We start from the raw sequence: 18,924 nt of genomic DNA, 5'->3' as shown, positions 1-18,924 counted from the left end.
GCCAAACATTTAAGCCCAGGTTAAAATGTTTATATTTGTATACGACCATTTCTTTAAACTATCCAAAATGTCCAGTTGAGTTTCTGGAAATTTACTGGTAATTTTCCACCCCTTCTGTAACTTTAAACAGGACAGACGTTGGTCTCTGCTGGTGTTGTCTGTTCTTGTGAACGCCTCCATCAACACTGCTGTCTGTCAGATAAGTGCATGTCATGCAGGAAAGGCCTGACAGCGTGACAGCTTGCATCTTCTGAATGAGGAACTGGTCTGCAACACAGTTCTTCCTGCTGTGTGTGTGTGTGTGTACGTGTGTGTTTGTGCATAGAGATAAGGCCTTGGGGAAATTTTGTGAGTGTGTGCAGAGCGGGGATTGGTCACTCACGTCGTCGGGAAGTTTTATTTTTAGAGGGTGGGGCTAATATGGGAAGGAACGGGAAATTCTCAGAAGCAGAACACTCAGCTGTTTGCGACATTCCTGCTTCCTTGTTCTTCCAAAGAAGGGAATTTCTGTTCTGTGGTCCAGGAAGCTTCAGTCAAACTCGGGGAGGAAGAAGGTTTTACTTGAACTGGAGCTCAATAATTTACCCAATGTCATGAAGACACTTGAGTATGTCACTATGTAGATTTATGATTAAAAATTAACCAGGGCAGTGCTCATGTTTGCTCTATAAATATCACTAACCACTTTATTAGGTACACTTTTAATGTAGTCCAGTATGACAAAATTCCTTGTGTTGTTGTAATGACCTGCTGCTTGACTTTGAATATGAAAGTGTAAATTAATACAAGGCCACTGTTGTGACTGTGCTGCCCTCTAACGTGAAAAAACAAAACAAAAGCAAAAGTGACACTGGTTTGGTGGAAATAACACAACCACACAAGCTGCTTAGGGCCCCATAAAGGCTTGAGCCGACCCTGCCTGTTGTTTAATGTGTGAGCAGATCAGATGAGTGTTGAATGCTGCAGCAGATCACAGTGAAACAAACCCAGAAAAGAGTAAAGCCAAACTTAAAGTGTTGAATAAAAACATTGTGTTTAATAGAAGTGTAGTAGTGTACAGCGTTGGCAGCAGAGGGGAGGAGGATCGAGACACAAGGGGACGCAAAACTTTTTTTTATAATTCGTCATAGTAGGTTGATATTGACCTGAGATCACAGCTGACTGATCATGGGTTATTACAAAGTATAGAGCTGAACACAGTGGTGAGGAGAGATGTTGAGGTAGATGAATAAAAATTTAAGGGGATTCAGAAAAGAGGAGTAGTGGCAGCCCTGAGTAAAGAGGGTTAGATTAGAAAGCACCGTTTCAGACACAGTGACTCAGGTGTTGTTGGAGTCCATACGTGAGAGGAGCTGTCCACACCTCAATCATCCTGGTTGTTCGTGTCCCACCTAGCTGAGGAGGATCAAGCAAGGACACCGTGGTCAGAGGCTGATGTGAATGTCCAGCGTCTTCTCAGGTTCTGTGATGTTTGGCAGTCAGAAGCAGAAGCAATGTCTCAGTGTGGATGAAAGGAAACTGTAGGAGGGGCTGGATATGTGGTTATTACTGTGTCTTTTCAGGTCCTGGTTGTGACCACAGAGGGTGGAGGAGCGGTACACACACATACCACGGAGCAGCTGGGTAATGTATTCTACCCACCTGCTATTAAATAACCACATTGTTCTGTATTGTACTTGGTTGTGCTGTGCATCCTCAGTGAAGGAGGTGGAGTTATTCTTGTTTTAATATTCATCATCCATTTCAGAGTGCAGCGCGATGACGACTGCAAAATGGCTGCCAACTTTCCTCAATCTCTCTCAGACAGAGACATGAGGTGAGTATCAATCTCAGACTCTGACAGAATCCTGGAACACAAACACAGCAGTTAAAGCTCAGATCGTTTTGTTCTGCCAGACTCTCTCTCACACACACACACAGGTTTACACTGCTATTCTTCTCAGGACACTGCCTTGGCTTCGTTTGGACAGCCACTAAGCGTAACCACTAAACGTAACCATAACCGAACAACAATTCAAATTTTAGCTCTAAACATTCTTCAGAAATGATGCTCTGTCTCATTAGAACCAGGTTTTGGTCTCCATGAGTACTCGAATAAAAGTACACACACAAAACAAAAGGGAATTTCCATTACAGCATTTTGTCTACTTTCTTCTGTGATTTTAAAGATAACTGATGCATTCTGGACACAGTTTAAAAAGATTTTTCAGCGCAAATGCAATCATGAAAGACTTGAAAAAGGTAAGAGCACATTTTGGTAAGCGAGAGAGATTGATTTCCATTTGGATGAATTTCAAAGAACAAAGCAAACACCTACTTTACTTTCTCTGTAATACCCACACTGGAGCCTCTGGCCATGAAAAACAGATTTGTTCTACCTGTGGACAGGATCATATTCCTCTCTAATGGCTTGTGGGATAGTTTCTGTACCTCTGTCTTTACACTTACTTGAATGTAGGTTCCTGTGTGGTGACTACTCCCACCTCCAGCTCTGAGGGCTTGAAGTCAATAGACAGAACCGTCGCCAAACATGAGATAGCCGTCTGTTTGGAGAGAAATGAGGGCGGAGAGGCAAAACGGCAACATGAGGAGAAGTGACACAAATAAAAAAAGAAAACAAAGAAAAGAAATGGGTGTAGAGCTCATTATGTAAATTAATATAGAAATACAGAGCATTATGTATAAATACATAGTTATTAATGGAGTCAGCGAGTTAAATATGAGCGAATAAAAGCTCTGACAACATTAGTGCATGACTCAGCGTGCATTTTATTGCCTGTACTCAACCTAAGCCTGGTGGAGATAAAGAAAGCTGTTGTAAATTTGTGTTACCCTGCACCCAAATCATTGCATTACTTGTTTTCCCTGATTGCAGACACATGTGCAATGTTAATCACCTCATAGATATGAAATAAACCTATAATATATGGTTTCTTCTCAGGCTAGATTAGCCAGCGTAATCCTACCTTAATCCAATTTTAAATATTTGTTAAAACCTGGCCCAACCCATGGGATCAGGTATCCAAACCCTACAGCACATCACTGTTAGTGAAAGTATGTTTCTGTGTCACACACCTCTATAGTCTGCTCATAAGTCCAGTCCAGCTTCTTCTTGCTTTTCTTCTCCAGGAAGCTTGTGGCCTCTGTCTGTTTGACTCCAGCCGCTGTGGCCTTAAAGCCGCAGTAGTAGCCTGCTGGATCACATTTATACAGCTGTGGACCCAACTCTTCATCCAGTCCAATCACCATCATACCTGAAGGATGGTAATTAAACATTATTGAAACATATACAGTAATTATGGACATGAATAAACACACACAAACGCTACTCACAGCATCCTAATGGTCTCATCTCAGCATTCTGTGTGTAAACTTGGCAAATGTCAGCCATACGTTTACACAACATGTCCACGGGGATCTCATAGCCATACTTGTACTTCCAGTTAGCTGCTTCATACCGGGCCCTCTGTATCTGAGACCTGCTGTCAGCTGAACAAAAGATTAACCAATACCTGTGTGGACTTTACACAATTACATATTACATATAATGAACATCTTTAAAAATAATATTAATATTAATAACCGTTTTCCAAAGTGATCTTGCTTTTGTAATTCAAAACTGTAACTGTAAATATCCTCGATCAAACAGATGTATTCCATGCTCCAAGTAAGACATTGGTCTTACAGACCACACGGGGCACATCTTATTTAAAGTCCTGTTGACAGAAGCCCTTAATGCTCAGTGAGCGTGGGGTATTCCCCTGTCAGCTGGACGAGGCTTAGCTCACCAGTCATGCCGGTCATAACGCAGCCAATGTTCTCTGTGATTCTGAACAGATGTGTGACGGTCGAGGCATCCAGCAGCTTGTCCTGTGAGAGAAATGAGATACAGACATCACTAAAAGAACAATGTACACCAGTTATACAAGAAGCATAATGACAGACTGTGAATCTGATCACAGACAAATGAACATTTGATTTGTTTATAGTGTGTGTATAATGTGCTGTATACTAACAGGAACTTTCTTCTGTGTGACAATGACAACACAGTCCTTCCCCCTGATCGCTACAGAGGTCAGTCCGCCCTGGTTGATGGCTTTGAAGGCATATTCTGGAAAGGCAACATAGGTAGTTACATAGGGCTAGGACGAGGGCTGCAATGATTAGTCGATTATTAATCTATTTTAAAAATCAATGAATCAATTTGAATGTTTTTTGAATAATTGAAACAAGTTATTTACCCTGGCTGTTAAATATGCAGCACTATATTCATATACAAAGTAAAATATGCTTATGCTACTAAACTAAGAGCGACATGTGTCACCAAAATCAAATAATTTTTAACGGAATAACAACATTAATATGAAAACTGCAATTACAGGAGAACATTTTTTTTACTGAATTTAATTCACGTTAGTGTTAATTTGACTATAGTAGGCTACAACGATATACCAAATAGTTATTTGTCTTATATGACAATAAACTACGAATGAGTAAGCTAAACACTGCTAGCTAGTTGCTAGCTGATGACAGAGCATTTCTTTCATCACTGACCGACTTGATAGAGTCTTCCCTCCGGGGAGAAGATGGTGATATGTCGGTCAAAGCCTGCACTTGAGCCCCGAGACATGATGATGATGACGGTGACAAATAACAGGTTTTATTAATATTAGACAGAAAGTGAAACTACACTGGGCAACACTAAAAGCAAAACATGGCTACTCCGGATGTGATCTGGGTTAGTATGTGTTTTCACTTCCGGGTCAACTTCGAAGCACAGCGTTTTTTAGTTTTGTGTGAATGAAAGTCAAAAAAGTGCCAATTATACAGCAGTCAAATGTGTTTATATGTGTTATTTATTTATTTATTTAAGTCATATTCACACAAATGAATTGTTAATTGACTTTACTTGACATATTATGTTCATTACCTAGAATTGTTTTGTTGTTACCCCTCACCACAATTCTCCCTTTTCCATTTTTATTTTCCTCTGCCATGTGAAATATCATAAATGTTATTACACCAATGTTTTTCTTTTTCACTTGAGCGGCCCCCTACTGACCAAACTAGACACCCAAGTCATTTGAGTTGGAAACGCCTGATTTAAGGGTTTCACATAAAAGTTATTTATGGTCTGATCCCTTTTCTACAAGCAAAACAGAACACGGACATGCAGAGTAGTATATATTTTATTTAGAGGTCCACTATTACATTCAAACCATATCGTTCACAGACACCAAAATGCTGTGCTGTGAAATCACTGTGTGCTGTTGGAGCCTCGGATGAGGCAAAGCCATTGCTGTGGCACTTCGTAGGTGGTCCTGTCCTCTGTGTTATCATAGGGAATGTGCCACGAGTCTCCTGAAGTTTGGACAATGGTGTCATAGCTGGGAACACTCTATACAAACACACACAGTTAGTTGGTTAGCTTTTTTTTCCCTCTGTGCCTCTGTATCATAACAATCCCTCCTCCTCCTGTTCCTCCTCTCCCTCACCTGAAATCGGACCATCCTTCCTGCTGCAACCTGTCCATCCAACACCAGCTGGTGTCCTCTCTGCCACTTGAAGAAGAGCCGTCTCGTGGCTCCGTCGGGCAGACAGGCTTTGTGGTCCCTCATCAGGTCCCTACTCACGAACCGACAGTGATTCCCAGACTGCAAAGTGGCGTACAGCAAGAAGGGGTCATCCTCTGAACTGACAGACGCAGAAAAAAGTCAGGTAAACTGATTATATATTGTACTCGGTATGTGTCATACCCTGCTCTTATGTCTTTATTCCACAATATTCTGTTATTTTCAGGTACCTACATGTTGTCAGTGAAAAAGCAATGGGCTTTTCGTTGGATAAGATTCATGTTGTGCCTCTCCCAGGATTTTGAGGGCCGCAGCATGTGTTTCCTCCCCAGCACGAGCACGGTCAGACCCTGACGCTCCAGCTCTGACACCACTGCCAACAACTGAAACACAAACACAGGAGGACACAGGTATACAGTATATTTATTGACACAAATGTTGTCTCTCATAAACACATTTAAAGGTCCAGTGTGTAAAATGTAGGTGAATTTATCTTCATTTGGCAGATAAATAAGTGCTTCCCTCACATTGCTGTTGTTTCATGACACCAGTGCAGCTCTGTAGAGGCCACCATGTTTTTTACAATAGACAAACTAAACATCTTTAATGTTAACTGAAGTCTACATAGGTTCTCTGAACATGCAACTTCCCCTGTAAATGTTGCTACATTTTACACACTGTGCCTTTTTCCTGCCTGTGGTCCTGGTGTAGATGCACGTTATTTATTTAGCTTTTACACACTAGACTAGATGAGCAGACAACAGTCATACGTATGGACTTCCCTGTGTCTTGCAGCTGCAAAGAGTGTCAGAGAAACATCAGACCAATTTTGGACGGAGACTCACATATTCAACACACACGCACACAGATTCTGACAGACGTGTGGGCAGCCAGACTAGTGGGCTAGGTGTCATTAAAATCAGCGACTGGACTTTTATGGAGGCATCGCCTACATACACCTGTCATTTTCACACAAACACACACACACACACGCTGCAGGTTGACTCATTACGCAACCAACAGAAAAGCCCCAGAGCCGCACTGAGAGATATATGCTCTGTGGGATGAGAGAACTACAATCTTGACTGTAAAACTGCCAATTTAAATGTGGCTGATTGTTGTGTGTGTGTGTGTGAGTGCGTGACTGTGCTCTCACCGTCGCTGACTGCTTGCTCCTGTCCTTGTTGGCGTTCGCTACATTCAGTCCGTCCACGACCACATCAAAAGACGGTCTCCTCTTCACAAACTCTTTGAAAAGCTCCAGCTCCTGGAAGACAGAGATACTTAGACTTTTTTGAGATATTTACCAGCAAATACAACAAACACCTGATGCTGAGGGTCAGTGTTTTTCTTATGTATTTCGTAGGATTTTAGGAAAAGTCATTCGATCACTGTGGTTCTTAAAAGATGAAAGTCACAAATTTCATGGCCTTTCTGAGATATTTTGTTCTGGACAAAATGTCCAATGTTAATGGAATGGTGGAAACATTTATTTATAAACCTTAGAACATGAATACATGAACAATTTGTTGCAGTGCACTTTTTTTGGTGTGTGTGGGGGGGGTCTACTTTGGCTTTCCAGTGAGGAGCTAAAACTTTCTTCTTTACAGAATGTGTTCTTTATGTCCATGAGCTCAGGGAGAACATGATTTCAAACGCACTTTAATGCATTACTCTGATGTCTACATGTGGATAATGAAAGGCTTGCTCAGTCTCCCGCCTTTAAAAGGTGACAGGATAATTGAAAATGTACAGAAAAAGTCTCCAGAACTTCCTTAAAACAACATCAGGGGTTGGTTCCTTCTTGTGGTCGGGGAGCGTAACTAAACTCCAGCTGTGAGCTCACCGGCCTGATTGTTGGCTTTTCCCTGACTGATCAAAAGCCTCTCAGTAATAAATCTACCTGACTTTTTGGTTTCAGTGCTCAGAGGGCAGACTGCCAGCTGGCAGCACGACGGACTAGAACATCATTTGTTATGAGAGTTCACTGGCTGTGGATCGGAACGGTAACTTTTCTTTTCCTCGTGTTACGACCGTTCATTTAGATTGAATTCCTGCAACACAGCAGAATATTAGGTGGCCTGCTCTCAGCAGCTTTATTGTATGTATCACATTTGATTGCGATTTATTTGCACAGCCCAGCACTGCTCACACTAACTCCCTCTGAACTGTGGAATATCTGCAGGTATTCAGTCTGGTGTTATGTTCATTTTAGTATTAACTAGCCTCAGACCCTTTTTATTCTTCTAACCCACCTGAGAGTTCCCATTTGAGTCATATGCATCATACTGTGTTACAGCTTCGTTCTAATGATGAGCTGAGACCATTACTATGCGTGACGTTGCCAGACTGCCGGCCACTGATTGGTCAGAGTACTGTCACAGGAAGAGACGTCCGACACAAGAATCAAAGCCGAACGATGCCGAACTGTAGATCAGTTAAAAAGACTTAACAATCCTAAAAACGTGGGTTAATCTCCAACAATTACCAGGGAAATGTCTAAAATCTCAATATTTAACAGAGGAGTCTGGTGAATTCAGCAACAGCACTGCTGATCGCAAGCGGCATCACAAACCCTGCCGCTGTGTCTGTGCTCATGGAGGTAGTACTGAACAAATAGTTGAACAAACAACTGCAGTTTCATGCAGCCGTGCAGTGATGACTCCGCCCATGTTGAGTCAGTACTTTTTTGTAGTGGAAAACCGACCTAAACCGTGCCGTGCTGTGTCAAGGCGAGCTGGGAGCATGAAGGCTCTACCTCCTTTTGAACCGCTTTGTTCTATAACAGGAACACGCAGTACTCAAACCACGAGGGGAACACTGTTTGTAATTTCACTTTTAGAGAGCAGCAGTATGGAAATAGGCCGGCGTGAATTCCCCTGGACTTGAAACTTGACTGTGCGTACACTATCACTATGAAAATGTGACTGCAAAAATATGCAATATTCCTCCTTCCATCAAAATGTGATCTAAAGAGAACGTCAGCAAATGCCCCATTGATGCAACGCCGTCTATTTTCGGTTGATTTAATTCACCAAACACACTCATAAAAGTACAGCACAACAATTAATTGTGTGACAACAATGTGCAGCTGCAGGCTTTGATTTGACGCGTGTGGTTTGAGTAGGAGGAAAAAAAGGATTCAGAGAATAACAGTGATGGTGAGAGACGGAATAGTGCAGATAAACTAAAACAAAAGAAAAAAGAGAGAAACAGCATTTAATTGGCAAAGAAAAATTATGAGAGAAAGAAAGGGAGGAGGAGAAAGACAGCAGAAAGTCCAGTGAAATTATACAGGGACTTTCCAGAGCTGATACATGAAACCAGCTCATTGTGTGCACACACACACCGTACAGACACACACACACACACACACACTCTCTCTTTCTCTCTCACACACACACACACACACAAGCTCATATTACTACTTAAGCACCATTATTTCTCAAACTCAAAGCATGATACTTCTCTAAAAACATTTACCCCTGACTTGAATAATGTACAAATTAAACCAGAATATAAATCAGATGCTAAACTCTCTGTTATTATACTTATTATATCACTTTAAAACAACAAAAACAGAGCGGCTGAATGTGACTAAAGCCGTGCGTGTACATATCTATTACCTTAAATAGTCAGCAGCGTGTTTTTATATAAACCTGTAATTAGTTTTAATCTACAAGGGATTTTAAAGCACTTATACTGAGGGATTAACTCTGCACATACAGTACTGTGTGTCTCTGCAGCAGCAGCCTCAATAAACCAGATTATGTATTATTATTTATAGTAGCAAAGCAAAGTAGAGATCAACTAATCTGTTAAAAATATTGATCAGTGTTTTCTAAACCGTTTTATCCACATTATTCAGTTTTAGTGTTTTCTATGTTTAATGGCCCAAAGAATCAAGTAAATATTAAAAGGTTGATGATTCATTTAGTAATTGATTATAAAGTGATTAAATGTTTGAGCCTTACATCAAAAGTTCAGTGAAAATCCATCTTTACTTATTGAAAGCATTTTTAAAACTGTGATTTCAACAAACAGAGATCCTACGATGTTTATTTGTAACGTCGTCCATTGTACAGCAGGTACAAGTGTAATATAAATCTCTTAGTTGGATAAATAAGCTCCACTTCATAAAGTAAATTGTGTAGCTGCAAGTTGTGTCTACGCTGCTCAAACTCCCAATATACATTTTTATAAAACTCTGGAGCAAACAAACGCTTCACGCTTTCCTGCTCGTCGTCATCAGCACAGCAAACACACACACGACATTTCTCTCTGTTGTCTGCTCTGTTCTGTTTGTCCTTGAACCAAATTACCACCAAGTTAGAATAAACCAAGCCGAATTAGACGGCGTGCGTGCGTGTGTGTGTGTGTGTGTCTCTGCTCCTGCAGGAGGTAGCAGTGCAGTGGTCCAGGTTCACATGATGCTCCACATGCTGCTGGAAATCCCCTCCATTTAACTATTACACAGTAACACAAGCAAACCTCCTCTGCTTATTACTGATCTTATCGTGTTTTCTTTATTTAACTATTTCAGGTGAAAGACGTGGTATTTTTAGTGATGACTGCTTTTCCTTTGGTCACCAAATAGGAACGCGTCTTAATAAAGATGCAGTAGGGTGTGGGCAGTGTGACTCCTGTAAAACCTTAAATACACTTAAATACACTGCGTGTTTGCCTCCTGTAATGTTTTTTTTTGTATTTAAGAAAGTTTAATTTTAAGTAATAGTTTAACATTTTGGGGAAATTCCCTTATTTACTTTCTTGCAGAGAGTTAGATGAGAACCTAAAAAACACTTTTATATCACTGTAGACAGAGTGAAATGTGCCTGGTTCTGCTCACCAAGTTAAGTTACCATGTTCAACTATTGCTGCCCTGAGCCTAAATGTTCACATTCAGGCTTATTCCAAAACACACACACACACACAAAATTAAATTTTCCCCTGCCAAATGTTACTGATACTCTTGTACACACACAAACACTCACATCGACTTCCTTTTATTTGGACAGCCTAAACAAAGCATATCCCTAACTTTAACCATAACCAGTTATTGCCTAATGTTAAGCACTTCACAAATTCCTGTTCATCCTCATTAGGACCAGAAAACGTCCTAAAGGTAAAGAAAGATATGATAAAGATAATGTCCTTTACATTGTCACAGCAGCAAAGACAGTAAAGATAATAAATAATAAATAATAAACGTGCATTTCCACGTTATGTGAAGGTAGAGTGCAGAAAGACAGGTAACACATACAAGAACACACACTTCCACACTCTCTCTTATGTGTTGAGCTGTAAAAATCTAAATTATGAGTGTGAACTGTAGCCTTATGTGCAGAACACTGGGCGACATAATCATGTGTCATGGATTATCACTAAATGTCAAAGTATTTTCAGAGGGAAATCAGTCAGTACGATCTTTAAAAGTGCATTAAAATAGATCAGTTCATAGGCTATTTTCATCTCACTCATCTGAAATAGTGAAAGTAGTATGCTGCATGATAACCAACGGCGCCATCTGGGGACGAGTTACACAGACGTTATTGAACCAAGCTGCTGTGCCCACAAAAGCAGCCCAGAAGAACATTTGCTACTTAATATTCATTAAATACTGACTGTATCAATTTAAAATGAATAAACTGTATGAGAGTAGATTATGCTTACTTATAATGACACTAAGTAAAACTGCTAAAACACGTTTTAATCAGTATAAATACTGGGGATGAGCCGATATGATACTCAGTATTGGTATCGGTCTGATACAAAAAAATGTAAAATCAGATGTTGTTGGTTGTTTATTTCTTCTTTATGGGACAATAATGAATAATTATTTCCATGAAATACCTTAGAATGTATCTAGCACAAATTGTTTTGTTAAAAGCTTTCGTTTGACTGATATCATATCAGCAGATACTCAAGTTTGTTATCGGACTCAAAAAGTCCCTAATTAATACCATGTCTTCAATCTGGAGAGGAAAGGCGGACTGTAGATTTACTGTGTGTGTGTGTGTGTGTGTGTGTGTACCTCTGGTGTAGTCTTGTTAAAAACATCTCGTCCCTGAATGATGTCCGTCATCACTCTGTCTTTGAGTTCTTGGTATTCATCAGTAGTGAGCTGAATGGACTCCAACTCTGACCCGCAACACCTACACAGACCCCTACACACACACACACACACATACACAATACATATATACATGTATCTGTATATAACTTAATGTGCTGTGAGGATTTAATGTTGAGGTGAGAAGTGACATAATTACTTCGGGGTGGCACTGGTCCAGTTTCCTGTCCATTTCTGTCCTGGGAGACTGAAGACAGGGAGGACGGAAGAAAGACAGAAAAGTGATAAAAAGAGAGAAAAGAGAATCAAACAAAATGTAAGAAGCAATCAAGCTGCAATGTCTTACATCTTTGTAGTCACTATATTTTTGCTTCTTTGCTCCATCTACCACAGTAAACTGCATTAACTTTACAATATTGTTTTCAACTTTCAATGCATTTTTAAAAAAAGATGATTTATCACCTCATGGGTCGTGTTTGTTTGAAAGGTTTTTTAGGCCACATCGTGTACATTATACCAAAATATACAGTATGTTATTGTGATGTGCATCCACTCTCAGATTCCCACCTCTTAACCCACCGCCACCGACCCCGCCCGTCGTACCTCTCAAACCACGACTTGATGCTGCTGACAAGGTTGTACTGCGGGTAGATCTGGTTGTTCCTCATGCCACTCAGAATCCCCCGCAGCCTCTCCTCATATTCAGAGTGAGAGATGTTGTCTGCTTCCACCTCTGTAGTCCTCTTCACTCCTTTAAACAGAGTCTCCCACGTATCCTGTTGTGGACTCAGTCCATTTTCAATTAATTCATCATAAAGAGCCCAGGCAGTCGTCATGTCGCCGTGTAACATGGCTGCTGCAATGACATCGCCATAGTTGCGTGGTGACGGGGTGACGACCTGTTGGGTGTGACATAAGGTGACGACAGACTCTTTGGTTTAACGTGCTTTATAAACGAGTTCCTCACCTTCATCTCATGCAGGATGTTGACAGCCTCTCTCCACCTCGCTGTGCGGCTGAAGGACTTGATGAAGAGGCTCGACGCTCCTGTGTCCAGTGTAGAGAAACATCCTCGCATGATTCCATAGACATCAAACACCTCAGCATCATGACCGCCACGCACACACAGCGTGAGGTACCGTAATAACAGCTCATAGGACAGAGTTCCCGTTTCCATGGCAACAAATGTCAGCAGAGACCTGTGGCAGAGGATTGACAACAGAGCTCTTCATTTACAAGATGATTAACTTCTGCAAAGGTCTCAGTTACTGTAATACAAAAAAATAATCACAGACACAAAAAACATCTCCGTCTCACTTGGCAATCCCCAGCTCTGCTCCAGAGGAAAACAGTGCACCAATCATCTTGATGTCAAAGCGTGGCAGATTTCCCACAGACTCCTTCAGCTCCCTCCACTCGACGATGGTAAGTGGTCGATCAGGAGGCTGCAGCTTTCCTATGAAACATTCATTTATTTTTTATCTATTCCTGTGGATGGTGTCAATTGTTAAACTATTATGATTTTCATTACCTGCTCGTCTAGTTGCTTTCACGTCAAGCTCCTTCTCTGGCTCCTCTTCATCCTCCGCAGCCAGAGCTGTTTTCTTCTTCAGCATCTCTGCCGTCCTTTTCGCTGTCCCAGCAGAAAACACAGATTTGGGGATGGACTGTTTCCGTTTTCCAGTGAAGCCATTATCTCCTCTATCCAGTGAGTCTTCCCATAATGTCCCCTGTCTTGGTCTGATGATGTTATATTTCATTCCTCTGTGTCCATCCCTGTTTTGTCCGGCAGTATTTTGTCTGCCCCCTGAGTTGGAGTTTGAGTCTCTGGAGCTCAGACAGCGTGACGTGGGAAGAAGCTGTGATGACTTTAACTCATTCAGAAAACACTGTCGGGCTCTCAAGCATATTAGGACTTTAGATAAGAAGTTGAGACCCATGTTTTGTAGTTTAACTAACTCCTAATCAGAACTTTAATGTTTTATTCTTCGCGTTATCCTACATCTCACCTACTAACTACAGGATCCCAAACAACTCACCATAATACTGACATATACTATAAATTACATGACTCTATAAATTGCAAATGAGACTAACCAGATAACCTTGTTGTTTTGTTTCGAAAGTCCAACAGTCACGCAAATAACATCATATTATTTGGCTCTATAGACATTAATATATATTTAGAGCGGACTCACTTTTATTATCGATGCTCAAACCGAACAATTAACCCGACTTCGTTCTTTCTACAGTCATTTTTTGTCCAGAACACACACAACCATATGCATGATTTTAGTCGCACACGTTGACGTCATCAAAGATCGACAGCTCCGTTGTGAGAGACCGGAAATACAACTTTGTTCCAAGAAAAAAAAGTATCGAAATCAATGTCTCGAAATCTGCTTTAATACGGAAGAAATTAAGACATTATTTGGAAAACATTTATATTTCAACATTTAGATTTTACATAAACAGTGCACATATAGCTTCGGTCTTCAGTGGACATAATGAGCTTCATTTACGTTACTTTTACATATGATGTGTGAAGTTTTCTTCCTTCTCTTTCTGCATTTGTAGACTGCAAACGTTTCTTTACAACTTGATTGATGGGTCGATTGACAACGACATCGCTGATAATATATATATATTTCATTCAAGTCTCGCGTGGAGTTAGGCTTTTATTTTGAATTTCACCCGGAAGCTACATTCGTTCATTGACGTGGTGTTGGGCTAGTTTAGCTACATCAGTACATATGTCCACTTTTTTATTATTTTTACTGGTGGAATGTGAGGTGAAATACTAGATATTTCACATATACTACGTGGGAGCAGTTATGGCTGAAGAAGAACCGCCTCACTGGTCGGATATTTTGAAAAGGAGGATAATGAACTTCAAAAAAGGCAAGACAGGGTTAATTTCGGCTAACGCCAGTTAGCTAATGTGTTTCCGGTTAAACGTTTTTACATTAAATTTTGAACTGAATACACTTTGACTTTGAGGTTCATGTTACAGATGAGAGAAGCGAAGAGGAAAAGAAAGCAGAGGAGACGAAACTTTTCACAAAGTATTACACAGAGTGGAAGGGAGGCAAAGACGGAGACGAGTCCTACAAGAGCATCCCACGGTTCTACTACAGGGTAAACAATACTCATGAAGTTTGGACTGAGCTATGATACAAGACAGGGGATATAATTCAAACTCTGAATTGTCTGAAGGATATTTAAAAATAAGAATTAGCTGTGTGATTCTTTCTGGGGCAGACACTACGTCTTCTTTCATTTAAAGAAGATGGAGACATTACGGTCTAGACTTTGCACTTCACTAGACTCCTATTTACAACATAGAAAGGCATGTAACTGTTAGTATTACCATGACACAATGTCACCAGAATAGTGACGGGCAGTGACATCCACTTTTAATAGTAACCAGTTTAGTACTGCCATCAGTTTAATTTGTTTAATGAAGCTGTGTTACACTACACAGTGGTGACAGAGAGATGACTGTGGTGGTATAGAAGATACTGACCATGTTATTACCAAGTGTGTGCGTTTGCGCGCGTGTGTGTGTGTGTGTTCTTAGTTGCCAGCAGTGCACAATGTGCATTAAATGTTACAGGTTTGGTGCTTAATGATGATGATTCATGATAATGATGATGATGATTTGCAGCTACCAGCAGATGATGAAGTGTTACTTCAGAAGTTGAGAGAGGAATCCAGAGCTGTTTTCCTCCAGAGGAAGAGCAGAGAACTGCTTGATAATGAGGAACTGCAGGTAAAAACACACACAAATACAGATACAGATTTAGCACAAACAAAGCCTCATCTCTAACCATAACCAGTTACACAAATAAAATACAAATAGAAGTACACACATACATACTCAGACACATATAGCATAATAGAATTAGATTTTTATTATTCTCTTTGTCTTCCTGTTCTTGTAGAATCTGTGGTTCCTGCTCGATAAGCACCAGGTTCCTCCACTGAGTGGAGATGAAGCCATGATCAGCTATGAAGCGTACCTGCAGGTGGGGGACAAGGCTGGGCCCAAGTGCAAGTAAGTACCAGGAAGTAGACATTTACTGGCAACAACATAGTTTTTCTTTAACCACTCCTCCTTGTCTGTTTCACTTATGTGATCAATCAGCATGTGTGCTTTTCCTTCCTGGTCAAACTGTGTTCCTGGAAATTTCCCTGTTAAACGTTGACTTCATATCCTCGTGGTTTTAATGTTTCTCTTGGCTGATGGAAAATCATAATTGCACTGATCCACAGCTACAAAGGAACACTGTGACAATAAAAGCTAACTTTTGAACCAGGAAGCAGACACAGGGTTTATTTTTCGAGGACAGCAGTTTTCTTTACAGCAATGACAAATTGAGAGATGTGTTACTGATGCGTTAAACAAAGACAAATTACGATATTGGAAGAGTTTTTAAATGCAAATTCCAAAATAAGATTATTCATTAACTGGTGGAACGTGTTATTAGCAGATTAGCAGATTGAAATCATGCTTTCAAAGTAAGAAAGTGACATAATAAAAAGTAACGGCTTTTCTCTCCTCTCTGTCTTTCAGCAAATTCTTTACAGCTAGAGTTTACGCCAAGCTGCTCCACAACGACCCTTACGGCAGAATCTCCATCATGCAGTTCTTTAACTATGTCATGAGGAAAGGTGTGGTATTTATTTTGCTCTTGTGTTCTACCATGTCTCTCTTTTTTTCACAAATTTAGCTGTGTAATAACAATGAAGTACAAAATATGCACGTACTGTATATGTGCTGGTGAATATTGAGTGGCTTTTGCTGATGTGTGTTCTCTCTGTGTCTGAAGTGTGGCTGCATCAGACCCGGATAGGTCTGAGTCTGTATGACGTGGCAGGGCAGGGCTACCTTAGAGAGTCGGTATGCATTTTTTTGAGTAATCACTAATTGCAGATTGAGTGACATACACAGTTATTACTACATAAAGTCATTAGCAGGTAGTGGTAGAATGTGGGATGCTGTTGTTCTGGAATTTAAACCTTCAGGAATGTGTGCAGGATTTGGAGAACTACATCCTGGAGCTCATTCCCACTCTGCCTCAGCTTGACGGACTGGAGAAGTCCTTCTACTCTTTCTACGTCTGCACTGCTGTTCGCAAGTTCTTTTTCTTCCTTGACCCACTTCGAACTGGTGAGACTGAACCCCACTGTGACCACAAAACGTGAAAAATAACACATGATGAAACATACACTTGTCTTGGTGGTGTCATTGATGACTCCATCAATGTAGAAACACAGAAGATTAGAAGTTACTATAATCACCACCCAGTAGCAGGAAGAGACCTTACAATGAATGTCTATGTTTTGTTTTTTCAGGAAAGATTAAAATCCAGGATATATTGGCTTGCAGTTTTCTGGATGATTTATTGGAGGTAAACACATTTATTAACTTTATTAAATACCGATGTTAGGAGGTGAAAAAAATCATATTTCTTAGTGTAATAGTCCATCTGACTAAAGGATCATGCGTCTTCTTCCCTGTTCTACAAATGTGTTAGTATCACGTGGCACATTCATTGTAACACAGTCATTCTTTCTTCACATCTCGCACTCATGTTCCTCCTCCCTCCCTCTCACTGTGTTTCTAGCTGAGAGATGAGGAGTTATCTAAGGAGAGTCAGGAGTCCAACTGGTTCTCGGCACCATCAGCTCTCAGAGTCTACGGTGAGAAAACATCTGTGTGTCCTTTTCAGCGCTGTGGAGTATGATCAAATTTCAGACAGTGTTTAAGATACAAAACCACATTTAAAGCTGTCAGGTTTTTCCCTGTTCACATGTCTTTTAGGTCAGTACCTCAACCTGGATAAGGACCATAACGGCATGTTGAGCAAAGAGGAGCTTTCACGCTACGGCACAGCGACTCTCACTCCAGTCTTCCTGGACAGAGTGTTTCAGGAGTATCTCACCTACGATGGAGAAATGGTATAATCATATCAGCAACGGTGTTTGCAGCTATCGTAAACATTAACATATTTGTTGACTTGGATCCTCCTTGATTTTTTTTCAGAGAAGGCAGTCAAAATCATTAATTAATAATTAATAAGTTATTCATGGTTTTGTAAATACTGTATGTTAATATTCAACTCAAGCTAACGTTGAAAGTTAATCTACAACTGCTCCTCTCTTTGCAGCAGAGTGCAGTCACACGCTGACGATGTACAAGTATATCGTATAACATCACTTTAAAAAATCCCCAAGCTATAACTTTAACATCACTTTTTAATGTTAAGAATTACGGGGTATTTCCCCATACAGGACTTTAGGTGACAGTTTTGAAGATGTCTGAATGTTTATTCTAAAAGTTTTTATATTTTAAATCTCAGGACTATAAGACCTACCTAGACTTTGTATTGGCCTTGGAAAACAGGAAGGAGCCCGCAGCACTGCAGTACATCTTTAAACTTCTGGATATGGAGAATCAAGGATACTTGAATGTCTTCTCTCTCAACTACTTCTTCAGGGTATGAGCTCCACGCACCACATGCACATGCTTGCTTTGTCTTGGCACCTGTTCATCTTTGCTTGGAAGAAAAACACAAAGACACATTTACACTACACTTTTCTTTCTTTTAACTTCAGGCCATTCAGGAGCAGATGAAGCTGCACGGTCAGGAGCCGGTCACCTTCCAGGATGTCAAGGTACGTACGTTGTACACATGAACAAACCACTGTGTTACATATTTTACAAAATATTCTGGAGAAAAGCAAGTGCCGTGATTGTTGTTTTCTCAGGATGAGATCTTTGACATGGTGAAGCCTAAGGACCCATATAAAATCACTCTGCAAGATTTGGTAAACAGTTGCCAGGGCGACACCGTCAGTAGCATCCTGATCGACCTGAACGGCTTCTGGACGTATGAGAACAGGGAAGTGTTGGTCACTAACGACACTGACAGCAGTAACACAGCTGATCTCGATGACTCCTGACAGTCTTTGATGAGCTCGACGGTTTCCACTCCCAACAACAAAATAAGCCAAGGACATTTAACCTTTACCCACTGACTCAGGTCTTACTGGTTACACAGAAACTAAATAACATGAGGTGGAAGTGGAGGAAGGAAGGAGAGTGAGACTTTGAGTTTTGTGTAAATATTGCTCTGTGTTCCAGTTGTAAAATCTACCTAATATATTTTTGTCTTTTCAAAATAAATGTTTTTTTTTCCTCTGACAGTGCCTTAACATTATATTCTTCCTTGTACTGTTAGTAGCGTGAGCTTTTACTTAAGCTGTGGCTCG

General features: G+C 40.5%; 3 protein-coding genes across 4 annotated transcripts; 1 reads left to right on the top strand and 2 right to left on the bottom strand.

The window, feature by feature from the left end:
• Positions 1-1,014: 1,014 nt before the first annotated feature.
• Positions 1,015-4,733, bottom strand: psma6a (proteasome 20S subunit alpha 6a). The gene is made up of 7 exons (XM_058616408.1): positions 4,555-4,733; positions 4,017-4,111; positions 3,789-3,870; positions 3,334-3,489; positions 3,076-3,254; positions 2,449-2,543; positions 1,015-1,847 (listed from the first exon to the last, which is right to left on the bottom strand). Exons 1-7 carry the CDS (start codon positions 4,628-4,630, stop codon positions 1,790-1,792), a joined length of 741 nt encoding a protein of 246 aa, XP_058472391.1. The 5' UTR covers positions 4,631-4,733; the 3' UTR covers positions 1,015-1,789.
• A 438-nt stretch (positions 4,734-5,171) lies between these two features.
• On the bottom strand, positions 5,172-14,232 carry prorp (protein only RNase P catalytic subunit). 2 transcript variants are annotated; one of them, XM_058615255.1, is made up of 10 exons: positions 13,178-14,232; positions 12,964-13,102; positions 12,614-12,845; positions 12,250-12,545; positions 11,846-11,893; positions 11,608-11,740; positions 6,730-6,840; positions 5,808-5,956; positions 5,496-5,694; positions 5,172-5,398 (listed from the first exon to the last, which is right to left on the bottom strand). In XM_058615255.1, the coding sequence occupies exons 1-10, from the start codon at positions 13,584-13,586 to the stop codon at positions 5,258-5,260; spliced, it is 1,857 nt and encodes a 618-aa protein (XP_058471238.1). In that variant the 5' UTR covers positions 13,587-14,232; the 3' UTR covers positions 5,172-5,257. The 2 variants fall into 2 exon arrangements, with proteins under 2 accessions (XP_058471238.1, XP_058471239.1); XM_058615256.1 differs by lacking the exon at positions 5,172-5,398 and having other exon boundaries at positions 5,502-5,654.
• Positions 14,233-14,352: 120 nt separating this feature from the next.
• On the top strand, positions 14,353-18,856 carry ppp2r3c (protein phosphatase 2, regulatory subunit B'', gamma). The gene is made up of 13 exons (XM_058615257.1): positions 14,353-14,547; positions 14,660-14,784; positions 15,314-15,418; positions 15,591-15,703; positions 16,223-16,320; positions 16,479-16,549; positions 16,687-16,819; positions 17,005-17,060; positions 17,277-17,352; positions 17,474-17,610; positions 18,012-18,149; positions 18,268-18,327; positions 18,421-18,856. The coding sequence occupies exons 1-13, from the start codon at positions 14,481-14,483 to the stop codon at positions 18,613-18,615; spliced, it is 1,374 nt and encodes a 457-aa protein (XP_058471240.1). The 5' UTR covers positions 14,353-14,480; the 3' UTR covers positions 18,616-18,856.
• The last annotated feature ends 68 nt before the right edge of the window (positions 18,857-18,924 follow it).

The sequence above is a fragment of the Solea solea genome, chromosome 18, assembly GCF_958295425.1.
Source record: "Solea solea chromosome 18, fSolSol10.1, whole genome shotgun sequence".
Classification (NCBI taxonomy): Eukaryota; Metazoa; Chordata; class Actinopteri; order Pleuronectiformes; family Soleidae; genus Solea; species Solea solea.
This window is presented reverse-complemented; position numbering and strand designations above follow the sequence as displayed.